The 22,326-nt window shown below is 56.8% G+C and overlaps 4 protein-coding genes across 5 annotated transcripts; 1 reads left to right on the forward strand and 3 right to left on the reverse strand.

The window, feature by feature from the left end:
- Positions 1–920: 920 nt before the first annotated feature.
- Positions 921–4,130, reverse strand: LOC140264413 (B-cell differentiation antigen CD72-like). Its single transcript, XM_072360171.1, is given in 9 exon segments — positions 921–1,246; positions 1,453–1,547; positions 1,696–1,844; positions 1,941–2,063; positions 2,066–2,096; positions 2,098–2,276; positions 3,633–3,722; positions 3,826–3,918; positions 3,998–4,130. Coding segments are annotated over 9 exon segments (993 nt in total). The 5' UTR covers positions 4,083–4,130; the 3' UTR covers positions 921–1,098.
- Positions 4,131–4,769: 639 nt separating this feature from the next.
- Positions 4,770–7,349, reverse strand: LOC140264227 (killer cell lectin-like receptor subfamily G member 1). The gene is made up of 7 exons (XM_072359834.1): positions 7,021–7,349; positions 6,691–6,916; positions 6,254–6,364; positions 5,766–5,843; positions 5,514–5,662; positions 5,219–5,322; positions 4,770–5,096 (listed from the first exon to the last, which is right to left on the reverse strand). The coding sequence occupies exons 1-7, from the start codon at positions 7,120–7,122 to the stop codon at positions 4,898–4,900; spliced, it is 969 nt and encodes a 322-aa protein (XP_072215935.1). The 5' UTR covers positions 7,123–7,349; the 3' UTR covers positions 4,770–4,897.
- On the forward strand, positions 7,346–10,191 carry LOC140264226 (uncharacterized). Its single transcript, XM_072359833.1, has 8 exons — positions 7,346–7,943; positions 8,015–8,089; positions 8,158–8,217; positions 9,140–9,190; positions 9,261–9,296; positions 9,382–9,426; positions 9,551–9,685; positions 9,758–10,191. Exons 1-8 carry the CDS (start codon positions 7,346–7,348, stop codon positions 10,084–10,086), a joined length of 1,329 nt encoding a protein of 442 aa, XP_072215934.1. The 3' UTR covers positions 10,087–10,191.
- A 4,053-nt stretch (positions 10,192–14,244) lies between these two features.
- Positions 14,245–22,094, reverse strand: TMEM8B (transmembrane protein 8B). 2 transcript variants are annotated; one of them, XM_072360192.1, is made up of 13 exons: positions 21,953–22,094; positions 19,675–19,864; positions 18,989–19,196; positions 18,642–18,775; positions 18,302–18,561; positions 17,559–17,914; positions 17,229–17,325; positions 16,971–17,094; positions 16,591–16,733; positions 16,334–16,512; positions 15,823–15,969; positions 15,625–15,741; positions 14,245–15,472 (listed from the first exon to the last, which is right to left on the reverse strand). In XM_072360192.1, the coding sequence occupies exons 1-13, from the start codon at positions 22,056–22,058 to the stop codon at positions 15,137–15,139; spliced, it is 2,397 nt and encodes a 798-aa protein (XP_072216293.1). In that variant the 5' UTR covers positions 22,059–22,094; the 3' UTR covers positions 14,245–15,136. The 2 variants fall into 2 exon arrangements, with proteins under 2 accessions (XP_072216293.1, XP_072216294.1); XM_072360193.1 differs by lacking the exons at positions 18,642–18,775; positions 18,989–19,196; positions 19,675–19,864; positions 21,953–22,094 and having other exon boundaries at positions 17,559–17,868; positions 18,302–18,435.
- Between the last annotated feature and the right edge of the window lie 232 nt (positions 22,095–22,326).

Genomic DNA, 22,326 nt, shown 5'->3' on the forward strand with positions numbered 1-22,326 from the left:
AGGTGGTCAGGGGGGCTGGTTTGGGGTGGACTGGATCAACTTAGTGGTCTTTTCCAACCTTAATGGTTCTATGATTCTGTGATTCTGCCTGGGGAAGGTGTGGGCAGCTGTGCTATCAGCATGAGAAACATCCTGGAAGTCCTAAGAGTAAATGAGGGTGCAGTGGAGAGCCCTGAGACCATGTGGGGAAAGGAAGGAGCTCTGAGGCCATGGGAGGAAATGGAGGTGCTGTGAGGATCCCAAAAACCATGGTGTAGGTGGGGAAGTCTTGGGAACATGGGGGAGAACCCTGACTCCAGGGAGAAATAATTCTGACATCAACAGCCAGCAATGGGGCATCTGTAAAGCCAAAGGGCTTCCCAAGGCAGGCAGGTTAGAAACACCAATGGGGCCATCATAGCCATCTTCAAAATGTGTAAGACGTGACTGCCATGCAGAGGACATGAGGAGGGCTCAGTGTGGCGTGGCTGAGAGCCCAGACCAGAGGGCATAGCACTGTGAGCGTGCCATCAAGATCCAGGAATGAAACTCGCCAACCCAGAGGACAGGTTGGAAAGCCAACTACACTTATGCTGTGTTAATATGAGGTTCTTGCAAGGATGTCTTTGGCGATTGTGAGGTACCACAGGAAAGTGTTACTCAGGCAGAAAGTCACGTGTTACACAAGCCAGGTCCTGTATATGGCCAGGAACTTATTTACACATAAATATGGCTGTTGACTGAGTTTCTAATCAGCGCTTTTACCTCATTAGGGTACCTATCAACTCTAGCAGGGTACAGTGTATCCCCTTGAGGCCTGTGTGATGTTGAGACTCTGTTTTGAGTCTCCAGATTCTTATCTAGGAACAAACCCGCCCTCCCTAGACAGAATGTCAGGTTGAGAAGAGTTTGAATTAACTGCTGAAGGCCATTATTTTATTGCCAAGTATCAAGGATGGGCATGAGCATGAAAAATAGACAGGCAAGTCTCTTTCCCCACCTGCCTCCCCAGAGCATGACAGAGCACAAGCGTGGTGCCATGCACAAGGGGAAGGCTGTCTTCCTTTTGTATCCCCAGCTTCTGTCTCCAAGTCCTGTAATAGAGAGGGACTGCCAAAGTCACCCTTCGGCCAGCAGAGGAAAGATGCTCTCTGATACACTGCTCATACGTGGGGCTTGCTCACAGATCCATGCATAATCATCTGTGCACTTGTTCTTCTCTATCTTCCCATTGGCTGTTGCCGCACAGTGGAAAAACCACTCTCCCCTAGAATTGAAGAAGCAGGTGAGAGGTGACAGGGTTACATACATGATGATGTCCCCATCCTGCTGACAGTTGGACGGCCCTTTCAGCAAAGCTGAAGAGTCAGAGTTGTCCACACCAGAACATCATTCCTTGGGCAGGGACTGACAGCCAGGCAGGGGGTGGCACATCTATCCCTGGCTGGCCAAGGAGGGAGGTTACTGGCTTACCGGGGATGCAGCTTCTTATCCAGCCACTGAATTTCTGATGACTCTTGATACCTTCCTCCAATCCAGTACTTGGCATCATCTGTTTGCAGAAAATTCTGCGGGGAAAGAAGCTGTCAAGCATCTGCCCCATGCCCAGTGGCCAGGAACACTGGAACCAGCTGTATTCCCAGCAAGCCATACATCAGGGTGGTGGCAGCAGGCAGTGGGGGCATCCAGCAGGTGAGCTGCAGCCCCCGTACTTACCGGCAGCATCCATGACTCCCAATGACCTTGGATCAGCAGACGGGAAGATTTCTCATCACAGTCCCAGTAGCTGTTCCACCAGCTCTTCTTCACAGCAGAGATGAAGAGGCACTTGCCACGGTAGAGCAGCCAGCCCGAGGGGCAGCAATCTGGAGACAGCAGCACAGCTCAGGTGCTGGCCACCTGCAGACATGGGCCCCACATCCCTCAGGAACCACCCCCTCCCCACTGCACTGTGCCTTTACCTGCATTCAGGCAGACACGCAGGCTGCTTGCTGCCTGCTTGCTGGCACTGAGCTTCTCCTGCACATCCTGCAACTCCTTTTGGGTCGCATTCAGGGTCCCTGAGACATGCACCAGCTCAGCCTCCCGCCTGGCCAGCTCCTGCTGGCTGTTTTTGGCCTCCTGCTGGCTGTTTCTGGCCTCCTGCCATGCTTGTTGCAGCTCCTCTTGCACCCACACCAGCTCCTGCTCTGTCTGCTTCAGTCTCTGCTCCCACACCTGTTCTTCCTTTGCAAAGTGGTCGCGCTCAGTGGCCTGCTCCATGGATATGTTTTGCAGCTGGTGGGTCACCTGCCAGTCTGTGGGCAGGATAAGGTGAGCTGGGGTATGGGGATGGGGCAGCCTGAGTGGGGGACATGAGTCATGGCCAGGTTGGGTCAGGCGAGGCAATGCCAGGTGAGCCAGTGTGGGGGTAGGAGGCAATGGGAATTCAGTTGCACAGCAATGAGAACTGATGGGATGTTATGGGAAGGCAGTGGGAAGCAATGGGAAATCGATGGAAAGCAAAGGGTGGCAGTAGAAACCAATGATCGACAAAAGTAAGGCAGCAGGAAAGAGCAGGATATCAGTGGAAATGCCCTGGGATTCACTAAGAATAAATGTGAGGCAATGGAAGACAGTGGGAGGCAGTGGGAGAAAGTCAATGAGAATGTGTTGGGAATCGATAAGAAAGAATAGAAGGAAGGGAGGAGCCAACAGAGGTTAATAGAAGGCACTGGGAGGCACTAGGAAGAAAACTAAAAGGCACTGGGAAGTGATTGGGAAATGATAAAAGACGGTGGAAATCAATGGGAGGCAGTGGGAAGGTAATGGGAAATGAAGTGGAAGTGAATGGCAAGCAATAGGAAACAAAGGACTTGAATGGAAAGAAATGATAAGCTGATGGGAAGGCAATGGGAGGCAGTGGGAATCAATGGAAGCCAATAGCGGGCAGTAGGAGGGACAAAGAGGAGAAGTGGAAGGTAGAGGATACTGATTTAGAATAGAATGTCAAGCAATTGGAAGCAATGGAAACCAGTGGACCATAATGGGAAGGTAATGGTATGCAGTGGGAAACAATGAGAAGTCTATGGGAAGGCAAAGTCAATGGGAATCTGTGGGAAGCTATAGGATGTAAATGAAAAGTAATGGCAAGCAATGGAAGGCAACAAAAATTAATAGGAGGTAAGAGGAAGGAAAAGAGAAGTAAAAGGAAGCAGTGGGAGGCAATGGGATTGAATGGAATGCAACAGAAAGTGATGGGAGACAATGGGAGGTATTGGAAAGCAATAGGAAACAATGGTAATCCATGGGAGACTGACACTGTCAATAGATCCAATGCAGACTGTTCTGGAAGATGCAGGCAGTACATGCAGTGCAAGCAGTACTGGAAGATGAAGGCAGCACACACAGAGCAGACAGTATTGGAAGATGAAGGTAGCACACCCAGAACAGACAGTACTGGAAGATGCAAGCAGAACACACAGTGCAGGCAGCTCTGGAAGATGCAAGCAGTACAAGCAGTGCAGGCAGTTCTGGAAGATGCAGGCAGTACATGCAGTGCAGGCAACACAGGGCAGCCAAGTGAGAAGCCACACCATCCCCAGCCCTTGAGCTCCTCCCAGCCCCCACCCTGCCTCACCACTCCCCTCCCCAGCCATGATGTCTGCACTCACAGCAGGTCCCCAGGGCCACCAAGGCCACCGACAGCAGCAGAATGGCTGCCAGCAGCCCCACAGGTACGCAGCGCCTCCGGGACCAGTGCCCTGCAAGACACACCAGCAGCCATGAGTCACCCATGCTCCTGGGAGGCTGTGGGGCCCCCACCCCCATCCCTGTCCCCATCCCTGTCCCCATCTGGGCACTTACCCGGGCTGCGTTGGGTCCCTTCCTCTGTTGTCCCCACGGGCGCTGATCCCGGTACAACATTCTCATAGGGGCTGTCTGTGTCATCCATGCTGGCTGTGGGAGGAAGGTTGGGCAGCGATGGGGTGATGATGTTGGCCATGTTGGGGAGGTGTGAGGTCCCCATTGGTCTCACCTGCCTCCAGCACCTGGCTGGTTGTGCCATGGCTCCCCGGCCCCTTGGTGAATCTCAGGTCAGCATAGATGACGCTCTGAGCCATGGGGCTGCTGGTGGCTCTGTCCCAGGCAGGAACAGGTCATCAACTCCAGCTTCTACTCAGTGCACTCAGATGATGACTTATGATCATGTGTAGGATGGGGGAAGTTCTTGATTTACAAGAAAGCAGAAGTAATTGACTGATATGCAAAATGTGTTTTCCTTTCTGATACTGGTCTTGTGCAGAGGGCAAAAGCACTGCTCTGTCCTGCAAAGCACTCTGCCTCTACCTCCAATCATAGTATGGCTCTACCTCCAATCATAGTATGGAAAATGGCTCAAATTGGAAGGGACCTTGCAGACTCTTTTCTCTCTGAGAAGGTATGAGTGAGCAAAGCACTGTGAGGTGCTGAGCTGCCTGTGAATTGAAGCCATACCACCAACCTGACCTCCAAGACCTTCATTGCATAGCACCAGGAGCCCCACAGCCCTGACCGCAGAGGAACCCTGCTTCCCTCCTTGTCCTCTTTCCCATCCCATCACCCATTCCATGTTCAGGTAACAGCCAGTGTGGGAAGCACCCAGGAATGCCCTTGCTGAGCTGCTGGTCTTCTCCCACTCGGGGAGGATGGACACAAGAGAATCTGCCCCAGCCCACACAGGAGCTGCTCCATGAGCCACCAGGCCAAGGGGACACTTGGAACAATGTTGGCTCTGAACCCCAACCCTAAACCCCAAAGCCAGCCACTGTATGAGGGTCAAAGTTTATTAGCAATGTACAATAAACAAAGGGGAGAGATGAAAAGTTGTGAGTACTGAGTCGGTGCCCTGGGTGCCTGACAGGTAGTGGGTAGTGCTGGGCACTGGCTGTCTCCATTGTCACCATGGTCCTGCACAGGTATATGTGGTGTTTCCCCAGACGAAAGCAGGTGGTGAGGACTGCAACCACTGCAGGGTGACGGCACTTTTCTCGCAGACCCAGCCGTGGAATTCCCCACAGTGGCCACCAGAGAGCCCTGATCCTGACACCCTGCCACAGGCCATGAAGGAGCTAGTGGAGCGCTGGACTGGGAAGAGCCTGTGTGGAGGGAGAGGGGTGAGAAGGGAAGAGTGGGAGGCAAGGGGGTGAGCCAGGGGGAACATCCCTGTCTGCAGGCTGGCTGTTCCCCCTGCACCTCCCTGACCTTCTGCAGCACTCACCCCTTCAGCGCAGTGCCATCCAGCCACTTCCATTCATACCTGGAAGAGCTCCACTTCAGCCCCACATGGAAGATGTCCATATGGGACACGCGTTTCAGGAAAGCCTGCACAGGAGGAGATAGGCATGAGTTCCTCAGGGACACCCGGCTGCAGCCACTTGGTTCTGGCACAGCATCCAGATCCCAGATGGCTTTTAGGCACATGGCCAGAGTCTGTGTTGGAAGACCACTGAGGGGACACTGCAGCTATCCAATGGCCATGGTAAGGTTGGAGCAGGCAGGGCAGGGGTACTCACCAGTGTGCTGTTGGCTTGGATGATGACCAGCTGTGCCCCTCTGGAGCAGCAGTCCTCCTTGCTCTGCTCCCAGTTCCTTTTGGCTGAGGAGAAGTAGTAGCAGCGCTCTGCATGCCACAGCCAGCCAGCTGGGCAGAACTGGCAGCTCCCTGTGCACAAATACAGCCTGTGCAGGGTGGCACTGAAGTGGCAGGAGACAGAGAGCGTGCCACCAACCCCACAGAGAGGAGCCCACACTTTCCTTTCTCCTACCTTGCAAAGCCTGTAACCCAGAGCTGAGGTTCTCCACACACTGGGGACCATGGCAGCAGTTCCCCTGTTGAAGTAAGTCTGCAAAAGAGGAGAGAACACAGCAGCATCTCCAGTTTCTATTGATGAGCCTTCCAAGCTGGTCAGCAGTGCTGCAGACAGAAACTCATTACACAGCTGGCTTTTGGAGAAAGTGCTTCTGCCTTTTGGTTTCAGCATAACATCCCATTTTCACATTACCACCAGCTGACAGAGCAGGATGTCCCAGTGTCATCCCCAAGCCCACATTTTTCTATACCCTCCTGCCTTTCTCCAGCAGTTGAAGGTGGTTTACCTTCATCATCTACTTTTTGCTCCAAAGCCCACAGACATGCAGCTCCCTCTGCCCCAGGCAGGAAGACACACACAGCAAGGAGGAGGTGCACACAGAACCATGGTGCCAGCCACGACTTCAAGACCCTGGGCAGGGAGGGGGATGCAGGGACACTCACAGTGGAAGCCCAATCCAACGAGGATGATCTGTGCCAGCAGGAGCAGCAGGGACAGGGCTCCCAGGCTGAGGGCTGCCCAGTGCCAGGGCATCCGTGCTGTCTGCACAGGGGCTGAAAGACAGAGTGCCACTTGGGGCTGAGTGGCAATGGTGGGAAACCCCACCACCACACCCTGATAGCTGCACATCCTTTGGCCTCCCCCAGGCTCTGTCCCTAAAGAATGACAGAGTGTTGACATGAAATGAAGACATGGCACAGGGAAGGCAGTAGAGCAGGTGCCTACATGCACTGTGCCATGCAGCAGGATGCAGCGTGCAGCCTCCCCATCCCAAGAACAGGCAGTCTGCAGCATGGGAATGGGGCAAGAGGATCCACAGGAGGGGGGAGAAGGCTGGAGGTGCTGCTGGCAAGCAGGATGGGGAGCAGTGTGCCCTTACCTGGTGCAGGGGGCAGGCGCAGCTCAGCATACATGACTCCCTCTTCCATCGTTCCCTCTTTCTCTTGTTGCGTGCCCCACGACTCTGGAGGAGGGGAGCAGCAACCCCCTTCCCCAGCCTCCCTCTTTGGCAGCCGAGTGTGACACGAAATGGAAAGTGTCACTTCCTGGTGAAGTCCCTGGAGACACCAGCTGGGTGACAGCCCTGGGTGGTGCAGGCTGGCACCCTGGAAAAAAGAAACCCCGTGTCCACCCACCGCAGCAGGTGAGAGGGCTGGTAATGTGAAATATTCTCAAGGCTGCTCTGCCTGCTCATGGAAGTGAGGGGTACCTCTGGGAGCAGGACACAAGGCTCTCTCTCAAGCAGTAGGGTGGTGGGGGTGTGTGCAGACGTGGTTTCTGCCACCTCTTTTGCATGGGGCTGCAGCTGCATCTCAGCCCTGGAAAGCCGGGGGATGTGGTTCTCCTTCCCCTCCCCCACATCTTGACGGCGGTCCTGCCGGACATCCCCGTGGTGCCCTTGGGGTGAGTTCCCCAGCACGGTCGGGGCTGGATGAAGCCGCTGGGGCTCCTGTTTGCCGGTGAGGGTTCGAGTTAGGGTTTTGCCAGTTCCGCCCCGGAGCAGCGAACCCTGCCTGCGCGAGGATCGGTGGGGGATGGATGCTCGAGGGATGCGCACGCCCCGCCGAGCCAGGACTACGTTTCCCAGCGGCTCCTCCCGGGGCCGCACATGCTCCTTGCTGCTCCCGGCGGCTCCCGGCAGCTCCCGGTGCAGTTCCCAGTGTGGCTCCTGGTGGACCCAGGTGCGGCTCCCGTTTCGGCTCCCGCCGCCATCCCTGGTGCGTGGTCCCCAGTGGGTCCCATCTCCAGCGTGGCTCCCGGTGCAGCCCCCGCTGCCCGGGGCCTCCCCCCGCGCCATGCCCCGGGGGCGAGCCTGGACGCAAGCGGAGGTCGGCAGCCTGCTGGCACTGGTGGGGGGCTCGGGGGAGGCCGCCCTACTGATGGCCTCCACCTCTCGGCCCAACGAGGCTCTGTGGCAGCAGATCTCCCGTGGGCTGGCGGCAGCCGGCTACAGCCGTAGCGTGGCCCAGTGCCGGTCTAAGTGGAAGGCACTTAAGCAAGCTTTCCACTCGGAGCGAGAGACGCGACGCAGAGCCGGACTCCACTCTCCCCGCCTGCCTCCTCACTACCGAGCCATGAAGAGCATCTGGAAGGCTGCCGGGCGACCGGTCTTCCGTGAGCGGCGGCTGCTGGGTGGGTGCCGGGGCTGTGGGGAGAATGGGTGCGTGGCCAGGGTAGAGCTGGTGCTTTTTCTCCTCTTCCAGATCTGGGGAAGCTGCCCCCCAGGAGGCGCAGATCCGTCCCTGCCACCCGCTCTCCATCCTTACCAGTACCAGCAGGTACCTAGAGTAGGGCTGCGGGGCTGTGGGAACCCTTGATTCCTGTTTGCTGAAGCTTTTCTCTGCAGATTCCCAGGGCACAATGCTGTCTCCGCTGCTGTGGCGCGTGAAGGATGAGCCAGAGAGCTGTAAGTACCACTGCCCCATCACACAGGGCTGCATTGCCACGGCTCCAGCCCATGCCCATGCCAGCGTGATGGGAGTAGAGGCCCTAGGGGTGCTCTCAGGACAGACCTGTTAGTAGGGATGTGCATAGATGGAGGTGTTGGGACCATCCCCAGAACATGAGGATGTGGGGCACAAGATGTTCCCCAGCTCTGACCCAGCCTCAGGACTGCTGGCTGCACATGCAGCTGGTCCTGCTGCAGCCCAGCAGACTCTTGCAGCTGTACAGCACTGCAGTGTGTGCAGCTCCCTGCCTTCAGCTGCCTTTGGCAGCAGAAACAACACAAAAGTTCAGAGGTAGGACTGAGGGTGAGATCTGGAGCTGGGAGCATCTCCACCTGCATGCAGCCAGAAGGGTGCTCACAGAGTTGGTGCTGAGGTGATACAGGCTGTATCCCTGATTTGTGTGGGCAGATGGAGGCAGCAGCTGCTGTTCCCTGAGCCGGCAGCCATTGGGGTGAAACAGCTTTCTTCAAGCAGGAGACCCGGCTGCTTTGTCCCCAGGCCCCTGATAATGGGGGAGTGAACCCCTGCACCCCATCCAGCATCCACACTGGGTAATGACATTATCTCCCTAAATTCCCCCTGCAGTTTCAAGTGGATGTGGGATTCTCCTTCACTTCCAGTCCTAATCTGTTGCGTAGCATGGCTGTGCACCGCTGTGCGGCTGCTGCCTTCTAGCCCAGAGGTGGCTGCATTGCAGTGGTGGGTGAGTGACTCCTGCTTTTGTTTCTAGCTCATGAGACACTTTGAGGCCCCTCAGGGTGCTGGGGAGCTGTGGCTAGGGCACGCTGGGCTGGCTGTGAGCAGGGCAGGTCCCAGGCTGGTGCTGTTCCCAGCAGGTCCCAACAGACCCTGCATCTCCTCTCTGCTCTCTCTCTGCAGCCTGCGGGGAACACATCGCTGGATCAGTGCCTGACCCCACAGCTGTCCTAAGTAAGGTTTCCCCTGCCCCGGTTCCCTCTCTCATCCTTGCCAGCAGGCTCTGATGCAGTTCTTATTGCAGACACCGCTCACTGCATCCCTCTCCTTCCCATCCTGGGTGAGTACCATGTCCTAGCCACAGAGCTCAGGCATCCTGGAGAGGGAAACAGCCCTTGGTGATGCTTTGCATCTGCTCTCTGCAGGCACCCACACTGTCCTGAAACAGGAAAGTGCTGAGCAGAAGGCGGGTAAGAGCTTGTGCCCTCTGCTCTGTGCTCAGCTAGAGCAGGGATCTGAGCCCTGCTAGGGCTGAGCAGGTGACTTATTGGCCCCACAATCCCACTGTGCCCTCCATGTCAAACACTGGTGCAGGTTTCCCCACTGAGACATCCCCAGGGATGGGAGGAGGAAACACTGCGCTGCCAGTGCCCCCTGCAGCCCCTGGCTCTCCCAGACCCAGCGAGCAGACAGCAATGGGTGAGGATGTGCCGGACACCAGCCTGCAAGGTGGGTCATGCCCACAGATCCTGTTGGATACACAGCGAGGCTGGGCTGCCCCTGACCCCCCTCTCACTGCAGGCTGTGGCGTGGCAGGCCTACTTCACAGCGTTCAGCAGCTGCTGGTGCAGATTCTGCAGACGTCGCGACAGCAGCAGGCGCTGCTGGAGAGCCTCGCCAGCGACACCGTCTCCCACCTCCACCTCCTCTCGCACAGCCTGGTGCAGGTGGGTGAAACCCTGCACCAACTGCTGCTCCGACCACAAGCCCCCCCCAGCCACGGTGCCCCACACATTCCCCTTATTGGGGGCAGCCCCCCGGTGCCACTGCTCTCTGGGCTGCCTTGTGCTTCCCCGGATTCCAAAGAGGAGTGCCGGGCGTCTCCTGGCTCTGGCTGCGCCCTGCCATGAGCGTCCTTGTGGCACAAATCTTTATAACAGGAGCTCTGGGGATTTTAGATGTTTATAGAAGACACAGATTTTAGTAACATTAAAAATAGCTTTTGTATCAGCAGAGCCAATTGACCAATTATTTCCCCCCCTCTCCCCCCTCTTCTCCCCCCCTCCTGTACTTAAGGTTTCGAGTTGAGCGGAAGGGGAACTGCACTATTTAAAGCCTCACAGAAACTCCCCTGGGCCAGTGCATACCAATGGGCCGAGCAGGGATGCCCTATGCCACTGTTGTCTGTCAGTTCTACAACACCTGGCTGCCAGCCCAGCGGGGGCGAGCCATGCTGGGGAAGTCCGTCACCTCCAGTGGCACTCTCCCCTCTCTCACATGCAATGGTCCCGTGACACTGCCAGCCCTGATGGGGACATTCATAAGCCCTGATCTGTTCCCTGATGCAGCCACCACCTCTAGGCCCAGTGCACAGAGGCACACAGGTCACTCAGCATGGTGGGGGGGGGGACATCTCACTGACAGCAGGTGACATGTGACATGGGGGTGGTGGGAGGCTGGGGGCAGTAAGAATGCAGTGAAATGCAGTGCAATTAATTGAAATGAAATGCACTGAAGTGCAGCGTAGTCTAATGGGTTTAAACGAACTGAAATGCAATAATAGTAAAAAATCTAAAGCAATGCAATGCAGTGCAATGCAGTGCAATGAAATGCAATTCTAACCCAAATGCCAGACGGTGGATTGCAATGCCATGCAAACACACTAAACCTAGTGTTTTGAGGGCTGCTGTGGGAGTGCATAAAGCTGGAGCTGGCATGGGGCTGCAGACGGGAAGTTCAGAAGATGCAGCGGGATGCAAAGAGGCTGCAGTGTTGTGGCACAGTGAGGCTGCGGTGCTGTGAGGTCCCATTGGGCGCAGTGAGGTTGCACTGGGCTGCACTGGGATGCTGCAGTGATCCAGTGGAGCGCAGCACCGCGCAGTGCAGGCGGCAGCAGGAGATTGCCCGGCTGCGCGCAGGGGTGACAGCTCAGGAGTGACAGCTCAGCAACCAATAGGAGAGCAGGAAGGAACAAAGGGGGCGTGGTCACTCTGAGGCCCGCCCCAGTCGCGGAGGGGGCGGAGCCAATAGAGTGCAGCCAATCAGGCGGCCGGGTGGGGGAGTGGCGATGGGGTGGATGTCTGGCTACGTCAGGGGAGGGGATCCCCCAACGGGGCAGCCCCCGGCGCCATCATTGGGCTGGACGGGGGTGGGCAGCGGTGCCATTTCGTGCCCCAGGCTCTAACTCAGCTTAGATAATAACTCCTGTCCCTGCTGCACGAGAAACAGCACGGCAGCCCTCACACCCTGCTCCTTTGCCTGGACACTGTGAGCTGCGGGCAACGAGATTTGCTGACTCCTGGAGCAGCGTTCTATGCAGGGCCGGGGGCTGTCATACTGCACATGGTCATGCTGTGGCATCCATGCCCTCAGGTGACCCTGCACCATGCCACATCCTTCAGCACATCCCATAGTGATGTGAGGCAGGCACTGTGACAGCATCGCACTCAGTCCCACCGTGCCCTCTGAGGTTCCCTCTTCCTCCTCACGCTTTGTTCTATCAGAGTGTCAATGGGGATCGGCAGAGGTTGGCAGGTTTGTGGTGCTGGAGCAGTGCATACATAGCTCAGTGCTGCAAACCAGGCTGGAAATCTCTCAACTGCGTTTGTCAAGAGTTGGTTTTGTTTCAACCCAAATGCTCTCTTTAGAAATGCGGTGTCTTGGGTTTTAGCCCTGGAGTTGATGAAACATCTTTGTGTGAAGTAAGAATAAACAGCAATATTTCCCTTGGTGCAGGCACACGCAGGCTCAGACAGAAATATTCGGTGTGATTTCTCTAACACAGCTTCTGCTGAGAGCGCTGCTCGTAACACCCAGCAGCCCATTGCTTAGTACTTGCCTTTCTCAAGGGAAATCTTAGCGGTGATATTTGAGCAAAGAGCAGGGTTTTTTTGTTTTGGTTTGGTTTGGTTTATTTTTTATGAGAAAACTTTAATTTGCAATCCATAAAGGGAACAGTGGCTTTTCACCCTATGTAAAATGTTCTCGACCTCCACTGCCATCCTTTTTCCTTCCCCTGCAGGCTTGCTTCTTCAGGCAAATTCATCTGGGACTACGCATGGTGCAGCAGTTTGACTTCTGTTGCTGCAAGGCTGATTACACATGAGAGCACTGCCTGCACCCTCTGTGGTGGTAGCTGTGCCCGAGCTCTGGCTATGCCCACAGCAGGATTTACATCAGCCATGGGATGTGGGTGTGATGGGATCACAGGCACAGCAGTGGGGACATGCTGCCTCCAGCTCTTGGGCTTTGTGATGCTGAACCTCTACCCAGTCCCTAGGGACCGCTCTTGTGGGTACCCAAGGGAACCAAGCTGAGTGATCCCAAAGCTGTCACTGAGGTTGTCTGGATACCGTGTGATGGGAACACTGCTTACTCAAAAAATGGCCTGGCACAGGGGAAGAGGGCACTTCTTGTGGCTGCCAATGTCTCAGATTAAGAGCTGATTAGAAACTCAGTCAACAGGCACATTGCTTTTGAAATAAGTTCCTGGCCATATATGGAACCTGACTTGTGTAACTTATGACTTTCTGCCTGGGTAGCACCTCCCCGTGGTACCTCATGACCACTAAAGATTTCCTTGCAAGAACTCCATATTAACACCATGCATGCACAGTATGATGATACACAACAACGTCAGCTTTTTGTCCACTCGTCTCTCAGGTTGACAAGCTTAATTCCTGGATTTTTGTGACTGCTGCCATCCTGCTGGCAGGGCACATGTGGGCAGGGAGTGAGGAGGGACAGATGCTGTGTATGCTCATACAGCTGCCTCAGGGCTCAGTAATTCAGGCCAGGCATATTAAAGTTGCATGGCGTAGGCTGCAGCAGGGCCAGCACCGTTGGGAAGGCAGGCAGCAGGCACAACATCCCACAGTGTGATTTAGAGCCAGGAAGGGACTATGGGTTTTAGGGATGCCCATTTCCAAGCAGGGAATGCTGGCCCAATAGCAGGGATGGGATGCAGGAGGCTTAGCAGTGGCAGTGCTAGCCCCAGCACCACTCCCTTCTGCCTTCCCTCCGTGCCCTGCTGCCTCCCCTGTCAGGACAGGCATATGAAGGATCACACTGCTCTGGATGTTGTGTCTGTCCTCATGTCACTGGTGGGGTTCAGAGCTCCCATCCCTCCCCACCACCAGCTGTTCAGGGACCCGGTTGCTATGAGGATGTCAGATGTACCTGGTTGCTATGGGGACACTGTTGCCATGGTGATGCGGTTGCTGTGTCTGGTAGAGGCAGGAATGGAGCACTAGGAAGGCTGTTCCCACTGGAGTCACAGAAATGACAAAAATCCAAGCAGGGAACAGGCAGAGCCCAGCCTTCACCCTGACAGCATCCTCGTTAGGAACGGAGGTGTCTGGGAAGCAGACAGGGGGATACCCATCTCCCCACAGGCAACCAGCAGGACTGGGGGGGATGCACTGGGCTGTCACCGAGTGCTGGGATCCTCCCCACTGCTGCCTGCCAGGATCCCTCCCCAGGAGCACGCCTGGCTGCTTGGCCCAGCCTTGAGATGAAAAATTCAGTCGCAGATTTAATTAACCGAGTGCTGAGCTGTCCCAGATGCTGAGAAGTGAATCCAAGAGGAGCTGGAGTGTGGTTCCTCTCAGCTTTCCTGGATGGCTCCTATGGATAAACCCCACTGAGACACATCTCACCACATACTTGTTGCAGCCTGTTATTGTAGGGCCTACCTAAACTCACCAGAAGGCAGTTTTTGTTTCAGCACCACAGTGGTGAGCTGGGGCATGGATGCCATGTGGGACACAGTCCTCTCTGTAAAACCCATAGAATCCATCATAGAATCTTAGAATCATTTGAGTTGGAACGGACACTTAAGAGACATCTGGTCCAACTCCCCTAAAATGAACAGGAACAACTTTGTTAGGTGCTCAGAGCTCCTCCAGCCTGATCTTTAGTGCCTCCATTTTGGGGTGCTGTGTGCACGACTCCTCAGCAGGCAGATGCTTGCACTGGATGGCACAAGCATCACGCTTGGCACACTGCGTGCATTGCAATGATGCAAGAGCCCAGTACTGTGTCTCTCTGGGAGATGAAGAGACACATTTGGGTTTGGTGAAGTGAGCAACGTTTTTAATTAAAAATTAATCCCCAACCGGCCGCCTGGCTGGACCAGACAGAGCATTTTGCCTGGCAGAGACAGGGATGGAGGATGAGCTCCCGGGTGCCGGACCCCGGGGCCCTCACACAGGCACCACGGCTCAGCATTGCTTGCTGCCTCCATAACAGTGGGGTTGGAGCTGCCTGTCTGCCCCGCACCCACCAACCCCCAGCCCACTGTGAACCAGGATCCATTCCTGAGCTGCAGCTTGGGGAACTGAAGCAATCTCCTGCAGCAGGGAGAAGGGGCAGTGGGGTCTCCTCTGCTCCATCTCACCTCCCACCACCCTCAGGGTGCCCAGGGTCAGGGTTTTGCCCCCCTCATATAGCTGGCAATATCCCAGGATGTAGCCCAGTATGTGGTGGAGCTTCCGCCCCGCTGCCAACATGACCTAAGGCTGTACAGGAGCACATGAGGACACCCTGACTGGCACACAGGACTTGGGGTCCTGTCACTGCATCCCCCCCTCTCCCCCAGCTCCTCTCAGAGGCTGAGACAGCAGTACTGTAAGCAGATCTGGAGGCCCAGCGCATGCATTGCCCCCTCCCAGCAAGGCTCAGTGCCCTGCAGCTGCCCAGGGCTGATGGCACTAGCAGGAATGTCACTGCTCCAGCACTATGGGGTGGGAACAGCCACATGCAGGGCACCAAGGTGTCACTAGGGGGGCTGAAGGTAGTGGGGACAGGGGCACTCCTGTGCCAGATGGAGTGGCAAGCAATGCCTGCTGACGAGTTCAACCAGGCTGTAATTGTGACACTGGGACAGCTGTGCGCCAGCCCGGAGGAGTCCTGCTGTTCCGTGTGTCACCATCCCTGCCTGAGTCCAGTGCACTGGTTGCATCAGCTGGTGCAAATGCTGTTGATGGAGGCCACCGCTGGATCAACGAGCCCCAGCTCCTCCTGTTCGTTGACACAGAGCTGGTACCCACAGCCCTTACGGCGGGGCAGCGGCCCCAGGCGCCCACTGGGCTTGGCACGGGGTGGCAGAAGGAAGCCCACGCTGCCAGCGATGAGCAGGTGCCAAATACTGTGGATGTAGAAGTAGTTCTCCTCCGTCTCCACAAAGGCATAGAGCAGCACGGCAGCCACCGCAATCAGCGCACCTGGGCACAGGTAGAATGCCCAGCGCTTCCAGGTGGGCGGGTAGCAGTGGCGGCGACGGATGGAGCGAGCCGTCTGCATGGGGACAACAGGACCTCAGGGGTGGCCATGGCCCCTCTGCCATCACACCACGACAAGCCATGTCCCCCATCCCGTGGTGACTGGCTGGGGAGGGCCGAGCATGGAGACAGGTGATACAACAGGAAGGGGATGCAGTGGGTCCTTACCCAAGCAATGGCCATGATGCCCAAGGCAAAAAGACTGGGTCCCAGCAGGTTCCATAGCCCATGGCGGTCCATCTGTAGTGCCATGGAGAGCAGCATGGCCCCCAGAAGGTACAGCACCTGTGGGGGGGTGATGGGGACATCAGGATGGACCTCCACTCCAGGACCCCTTCCCACCACATGCACTCTCTCTGCACTCACCTGCTTGACTACTGGCTGCAGCCGGGCCATGGCGATGACAGTGACCCAGACAGACATGAGGGAACCCAGGAAGTCGCAGAACTGCAGCACGTCATAGTCCATGATGCAGAAGACCACGATGCCTGGCTGGTCACAGGCGTGATAAAACTGGGGCCACAGAGGGAACAGGGTGAGAGTTGTTCTATACTGCCCAACTCCCTGCCCACCATCCTTTCAGTATCTCAACACTGGCTACCCTTTCAGTATCTAAAGAGGGTCTGTAAGAAAGAAGGGGACACACTCTTTAGGAGGGTCTGATAGGACAGGGAGAAATGATTTTGAACTAACAGAGGGGAGATTTAGATATGGGTTGCCCAAAGAGGTGGTAGATGCCCCATCTTTGGAGACTCTCAAGGTCAGGCTCTGAGGACCTGACTGGGCTGTAGGTATTCCTGTTCACTGCAGAGGAGTTGGACTAGATGACATTTCCAACTCAAATGATCCTACGATTCTATCCCCACCCTGCACTTACAGTGGAGAAGAACATTGTGAAGATGTAGACAGCAGCTTCCAGGAGGTAGTGGCTGCGCACAGCGATGGCCACGGGAGGCACAAACATGACATTGCTGAGGCAGAGCAGCAGAGTGGAGAGGAGCTGGAAACCATAGGAGAATGCCTCGGCATTGTCAGTGCAACCCCAGCCATTCCATCCTGCAAGAGAGGGGAAGCTCCATCCAGTACCCATTGGAGAGCTGGGACAGGAGGACTGATGCCTAGAGCAGATCTTACCAGCTTTGCACTCGCAGGCTGCGTACAAATAATTGTTGGTGCGCAGCAGCTTGCACTGCCCATAGATGCCACAATCATTGATGCAGGGCGAGAGGTAGGCGCGCAGGTAGACCTCAGCTGTCACATTGGTGCAAGGCTCGAACCTGCTCCATGGGGGAACAAAGTCAAACACCTGAATGTGTACGCACTGGGCATGAGCACAACCCCTAGATGCACACAAGCCAACAGCTGGTTCCCAACTGAGAGCTTCAGAGCAGAGCTGCAGGAGCCCACCAACAGGTATGGTGCAGTGACATCCAGCTCTGCCACGACAAGGAGGCTGGGATACAGTGGGATGCACTGGGATGCAGTGACACATAGCAGGCATGCTGGGATCTTACCCATGCTCTGTGGCACAGAGGGAGCGCAGGCTCAGGTACCAGCTGCCCGTCTGGGGGTAGGGGATGCGCAGGCGGCTCAGGCTGGCCGTGGTGTTGACAGAGAGCAGAAAGCCTGCCAGGGACTCTGTCGGCAGGGAAAGCCACAGGTGAGCTGGGCAGCGGGCAGGCCAGGCACCCACCCACCCCAGGCAGCCCCTGGAAGGGCATGGGGGTCAAAACCCACAGCCACAGCAGGGGGGCAGGCACGGCACAGCCTACCTGTCTCACAGGTAACCGATGCATTGTCACCAGACGTCAGTGGGACCTCATGGTTCAGACAGCCAAACACTGTCACATTCTCACCACACAGGGAGCTCTGAGGGCAGAGGGGAGTTGGCCCTAAAGCAGCACTGGGAGTGTCCCCTGTTCTGACAGCACAGCACTTGACAGCACCCTAACATATCACCCACCAGCACCCTGCTCATTATCTACTCTTCAAGCATCCTAACCCATGGTCCACCACCCAGCAGCTCTCAAATCATGGTCCATGACCCAAAGGCACCCCTGCCCCAGACCCAACATGCCCATCTCCTGGCCTGACCACCTCACCACATTGAGCCGCAGCTCCAGGTTGAGCACCCCGCCACTGTCCAGAACCGGCAGGAGGTTGATGACAAAGACAGCAGGGCGGTCGGGCGGCACTGACACGTTGGGCCCAAAGAAGATGTAGAAGTGGACGGAGAAGGTGTCGAGCTCGTTGCGTAGCGTGGGGCGGATGGGCCAGCAGCGCTCAGTGGCAGGCATGGTGGAAGAGATGGGGAGCGGGCGCTTGGTGCTGTTGGGGCTGGTGGGAGGGGGGCTGTCCCCCAGCACCATCCCACCAGCAGAACCAAAGGAGTGTGGCATGTTCATGGAGGCGCTGGAGGGCAGGAAGGGCGGCCGGGCCAGGCTGGGGCGGGAGCAGTCTGGGAGCAGAGCTGTCAGCCCTGGCACCGCACAGCCCCCTGGCCCCCTGCCCTCACCTCCCACCTGCTCTCCGTATCCACCAGGTTGGCAATCCCTGCATCCTAGCACATCCCGGTGTCCCAACACCTCCCAGTATCCCAGAGCATTCCAATGTCTCAGCACATGACCAGTGTCCCACAGCAGCCCAGCACCTCCCAGTGTCCCAGGACTTTCCAGCACCCCCTAAAGCCCCAATATCTCCAAACATCTCCCAGTGTCCCAGCACCTCTCAGTGCATCCCAGCGTCCCCAGCAAGCTGAGTGTCATCCCGTACCCAGATCCCACAGGCAACCCTTGCCATCTCCCACTCAAGTCCATGCCCTCTCAAGTCTCCCTGTGCCCCTCACCTGTCAGCTGTACAGTGATCTGGAAGGAGACGGTGCCTGGAGCCCCAGGATGCCTCTCCACCAGCACATAGTACCAGTGCTGCCAGAAAGGCAGGTCCAGTGCCAGCTGGCAGGGTGTGTGCTCCCGGCAGTCCAGTGCTGTTGAGTTGTGCAGTGGGGGGGCCTTCGCTCGCATGCGCAGCCAGAGTGGGCAACCCTCGGCCCCGTGGCACCGCAGCACCTCCACCAGCACACGTGACGTGTAGCTGGGCACAAACACCCTGCAAGATGCTTGCATCAGCACAGGTCAGTGGGTTGGGTCCCAAGGCTGCCCTTCCTTCTCAGATCCTCTCACACTCACTTGTAGAGGCAGGAGCGGTTATGGGGAGCCATGCTCTGCTCTGTGACGTAACCAGGGTACAGCACAGCAATGTTCACCAGGCGCTGCACAATGAGCTGTGGCTGGAAGAGGTACTGGCACTCCTCATAGAGGCCCTGTGCCAGTGGGACAGTCAACATGGGGACCAGCCACACCGAGCCACTGTCCCACAGGCACAGGCCCTGCACTATGGTGATGGGGTAGGCAGTCTGCCCTGGTCTATAATCCCCAGAGATGCCCAGGACCCCTGCCAATTTTTCATATGCTCCCCAAGTGCCCCATGCAAGACAACTAGCCAATCCAACTTATTTGTTCCCCCAGTCCATCACCTTGACGGAGATCTTGCCCTCATCCTTGGGGAGGTGGGCAGCCAGGAACCAGTCTCCAGGCAGGGGGCTGGTGATATTGAACACCCCCGTGGTGCGGTTGGGCAAGGTCCAGGTGAGGGTCAGCGCAAAGGAGCCAGGAACAGCCGTGTCACTGGGGAAGTGTGTGTGCAGGGGGTTAATGACAGAAGGAGCCCCTGAGCGGAAATACCTGCAGGAGAGACAGCAGTTAACAGAGCTCAGGCTGGGCAGCATGGCAGGGGCAGCCCACCCCACATGCAGCGTGTGTCTCTGCAAGCAAAATCAGAGCCATTATGGGGAAGACATCAGTAAGCCAGGACCTTCAGTGGAGACCCTGATCTCCCTGTTCAAGTAAAACTGGTCATGGATGAAAAATGCATCATGTGAATTATGTATGGGGAGGGAGAGAGAGCGTATGCATCTGCATGTGTACGAATGTTTGTGCACCTATGTGCATATGTGCATGTTTGTACACATAATTGTGCATGTGTGTACCTGAATCCAATGCCTGTGTGCATGTGCATGTATGATCTGCACATGTGTGTAGCCATGCATGCACAAGCAAAAAGCAGACAGGTGAAGGCATGCTGCAGGGCACATCCAGGCAGGCAGCAGCAGAAGGTAGGGTCGGGTGGGAAGGGAACAGAGGAGGCAAACAGCTTACTTACACGGTGATGCTACGGTCTGGGCACTGGTCCCCAAAGGTGCCACCTTGCTCCTTGAAGGTGATGAGATTCCAAACAGCAATGACCGTGTCCTCAGGGATGTGGAAGTGAAAGAGTTCAATGCTGGCAAAGGAGCGGAAGGGACTGAGCTTGCGTGGTGTGCGGGTGAAGTAGTCAGTCACAAAGAGTCCATCTGCAGAAGAGATTCAAGAGACTCTCAGTGTGAGGAGCAGGAGAAGCTGCAAGTGAGCCATTGCACTGTATGCCCAGGGCTGATGTCAGCTGTGACCACCCGTGGCACAGTCTCCACCACTCAGCACCAAGAACTAGAGAGCTATGCACTTCCTGCACAGCTCCTAAGCTCTCCCGTGTTTGTGGAGGAGGAATGGCACACATATGTATGCACATATGCATGTGTGGGCGCTGTCTGCATGCACAGCTAAATGAAGGCGTGCACACCCACACACAAGGGTGTGTGTGACTGTATACAGCTCTATGTTTAAGACACCTTCTGCTATTGCATGGCATGTCTCACTGCCTGAAAGTCCAACTGCCTGGGGATTTCAGGAGCTTTAGCAGGAGAAGGAAGACACTTCCTTGGTATAGCAGAAACAAGGAAGATCCAATCTCCAAACAGGAGCAGTAACTTCACTCTACTATTGTACTTTCTCCCCACTGCCAGCCTAAGAGATCCATGCATTACTCACCAAGAATAAGATGTCTCTACAAGCAGCCAACAAAGAGGATGCTAGTGGAAGAGCAAATGGGAGCAGGGTTGTGGCCAGGAGGATGTATACTGCAGGGAAGGGGACAGCTGAGAAGAAGGGCTGCTTTTTCCAGTGTCTGGCTCGGAGCATGCGCATGTGCTTGCATGCACGTGTGTTTGTGCTGCGTGTGTGCAGCCCCAGCAGGCTGAACACTGACATGCATCTGCTCCCTTGCCTGGAACAAAGGCAGCTACCCCTCCTTTCATTGCCAGCCAACACGAGATGGGCATGAAATTCCCATCTGTGTGCAAATGTACTCAATCACAGTTTCTTTTCCATGAACCACCTGGCCAGTCCACAGTTCCCCAGGGGACCAAAGCTCCCTGCCAGCTGGGGTCAGTGAACTGGCAGTGGACCTCAAAGAGAAAGAGACGGTGAACATGCTCCCAGGACATGGCATGGGGGAAGCACGCAAAGCTTCCTGAGCCCATTGCACTTCCTGGAGCCCACTCATCTGAGGCAAAGTGAGGGCACACAGGTGCACAGAGAGAGTCAGGCTGGAGCCCTGCGGCAGTGAGGCCACAGCACAGGCAGAGAAGCTGGAAGATGGAACAGAATTTCCTATCTATGAAAGAGAGGAAGGAGAAAAACAAGAGCGCCTCTGCCCCAGGCCAGAGGCCGAGGAGACCTCCTCTCCCAGAAGGGTCAGAACCACGGACAGCTCACATTGTGTCGGGCTCGGAACCACGGACAGCTCCCTCCAGCCGCCCCATAGGGCCCCATAGCGCTTCTACTCCACAGCTCGGCCCCCTTCCTCCGCGATCCCCCATACACGACACCGCATACCCCTCCGCAGCCCCCAAATGAAGGCAGCTCCAGTGCCCGACAGCACACTCGTTTCATCACGTATTCACTCCAGTGTCTCCCCACTCATCCTCACTGCACACACATCCCCCGCACTGCACGCATCCCTGCTGCCCCACTTCGCAGCCCTCTGTCCTGGTGACACGCTGCATTTGCAGATCCCCGGAGCCCCTGACCATGAATCTGACCCCTCCGAGTTTCCCTCTGCACTTACACCACCTGTGTCCCTCCAGCACGCACACCTCTGAGCCCTCCCGACGTACCCCACTGCACGTGTGCCCCACAGCCTGCTTATTGTCAGGCATAACCCCCGCACACACATCTCCATGTCCCATTGTGCCAACACCCCATTGCACTCACACTGCCATCTCCCATCACACACGAATATGCCCCATCGTGCGCACACCTCCTGCCCCACTGCCCATGCACCCTATACTCAGTTGCATGGGCATCCCACACATCAATGTGCCCTGCTGCACATTTGCCCCAGATCTCGCTGCACACACTGTCCCACGGCACGCGCATCCCACGGCAGGCAGAAGCTGCGCCCAACTGCACACGGTCTGCGCTCCGTTCTCACCCCATTGCCCACGTCCCCCACCGCACACACACCTCCCCCTTTCGCCCCCATCCCCCACGCAGCATCCCACAGCGCTCAGATCCCTGACCCCCCTCGCACATCCTACATCCCTCGGCCCCGCGACACTCACCGGCGGGCGGCAAGAGGAGGAGGAGGAGCGGCACGAGCAGCAGGGGCAGGCGGAGGAGGGGGAGCGGTGGGAGCGGCCGCCCCCGCCCGCCGCCCCGCCGCCCCATGCCACCGCGCCGGCTGCCGTGGGGCGCGCGCCTCCAGCAGCCCCGCCGCGCAGGGGCGACCATGACGTCATCCGTCCCGCCCCCCCTTCTCCCTCCCCCGCTCGCCTATTGGCGGCTCTGCCCGTCGCTCACGGCCGGCGCGGCCCCGCTTTCTGCTCGCCTTGAGCGCGCTGTGCCGCCGCCACGCCAGGGGGCGCTGCCGCACTCCGGGCCGCGCCCTTCTCTATGCTCGACCGCTGATTGGTCAGCGCCTCAGAGCGCTCACTCC

Source organism: Excalfactoria chinensis, chromosome Z, assembly GCF_039878825.1.
Source record: "Excalfactoria chinensis isolate bCotChi1 chromosome Z, bCotChi1.hap2, whole genome shotgun sequence".
Classification (NCBI taxonomy): Eukaryota; Metazoa; Chordata; class Aves; order Galliformes; family Phasianidae; genus Excalfactoria; species Excalfactoria chinensis.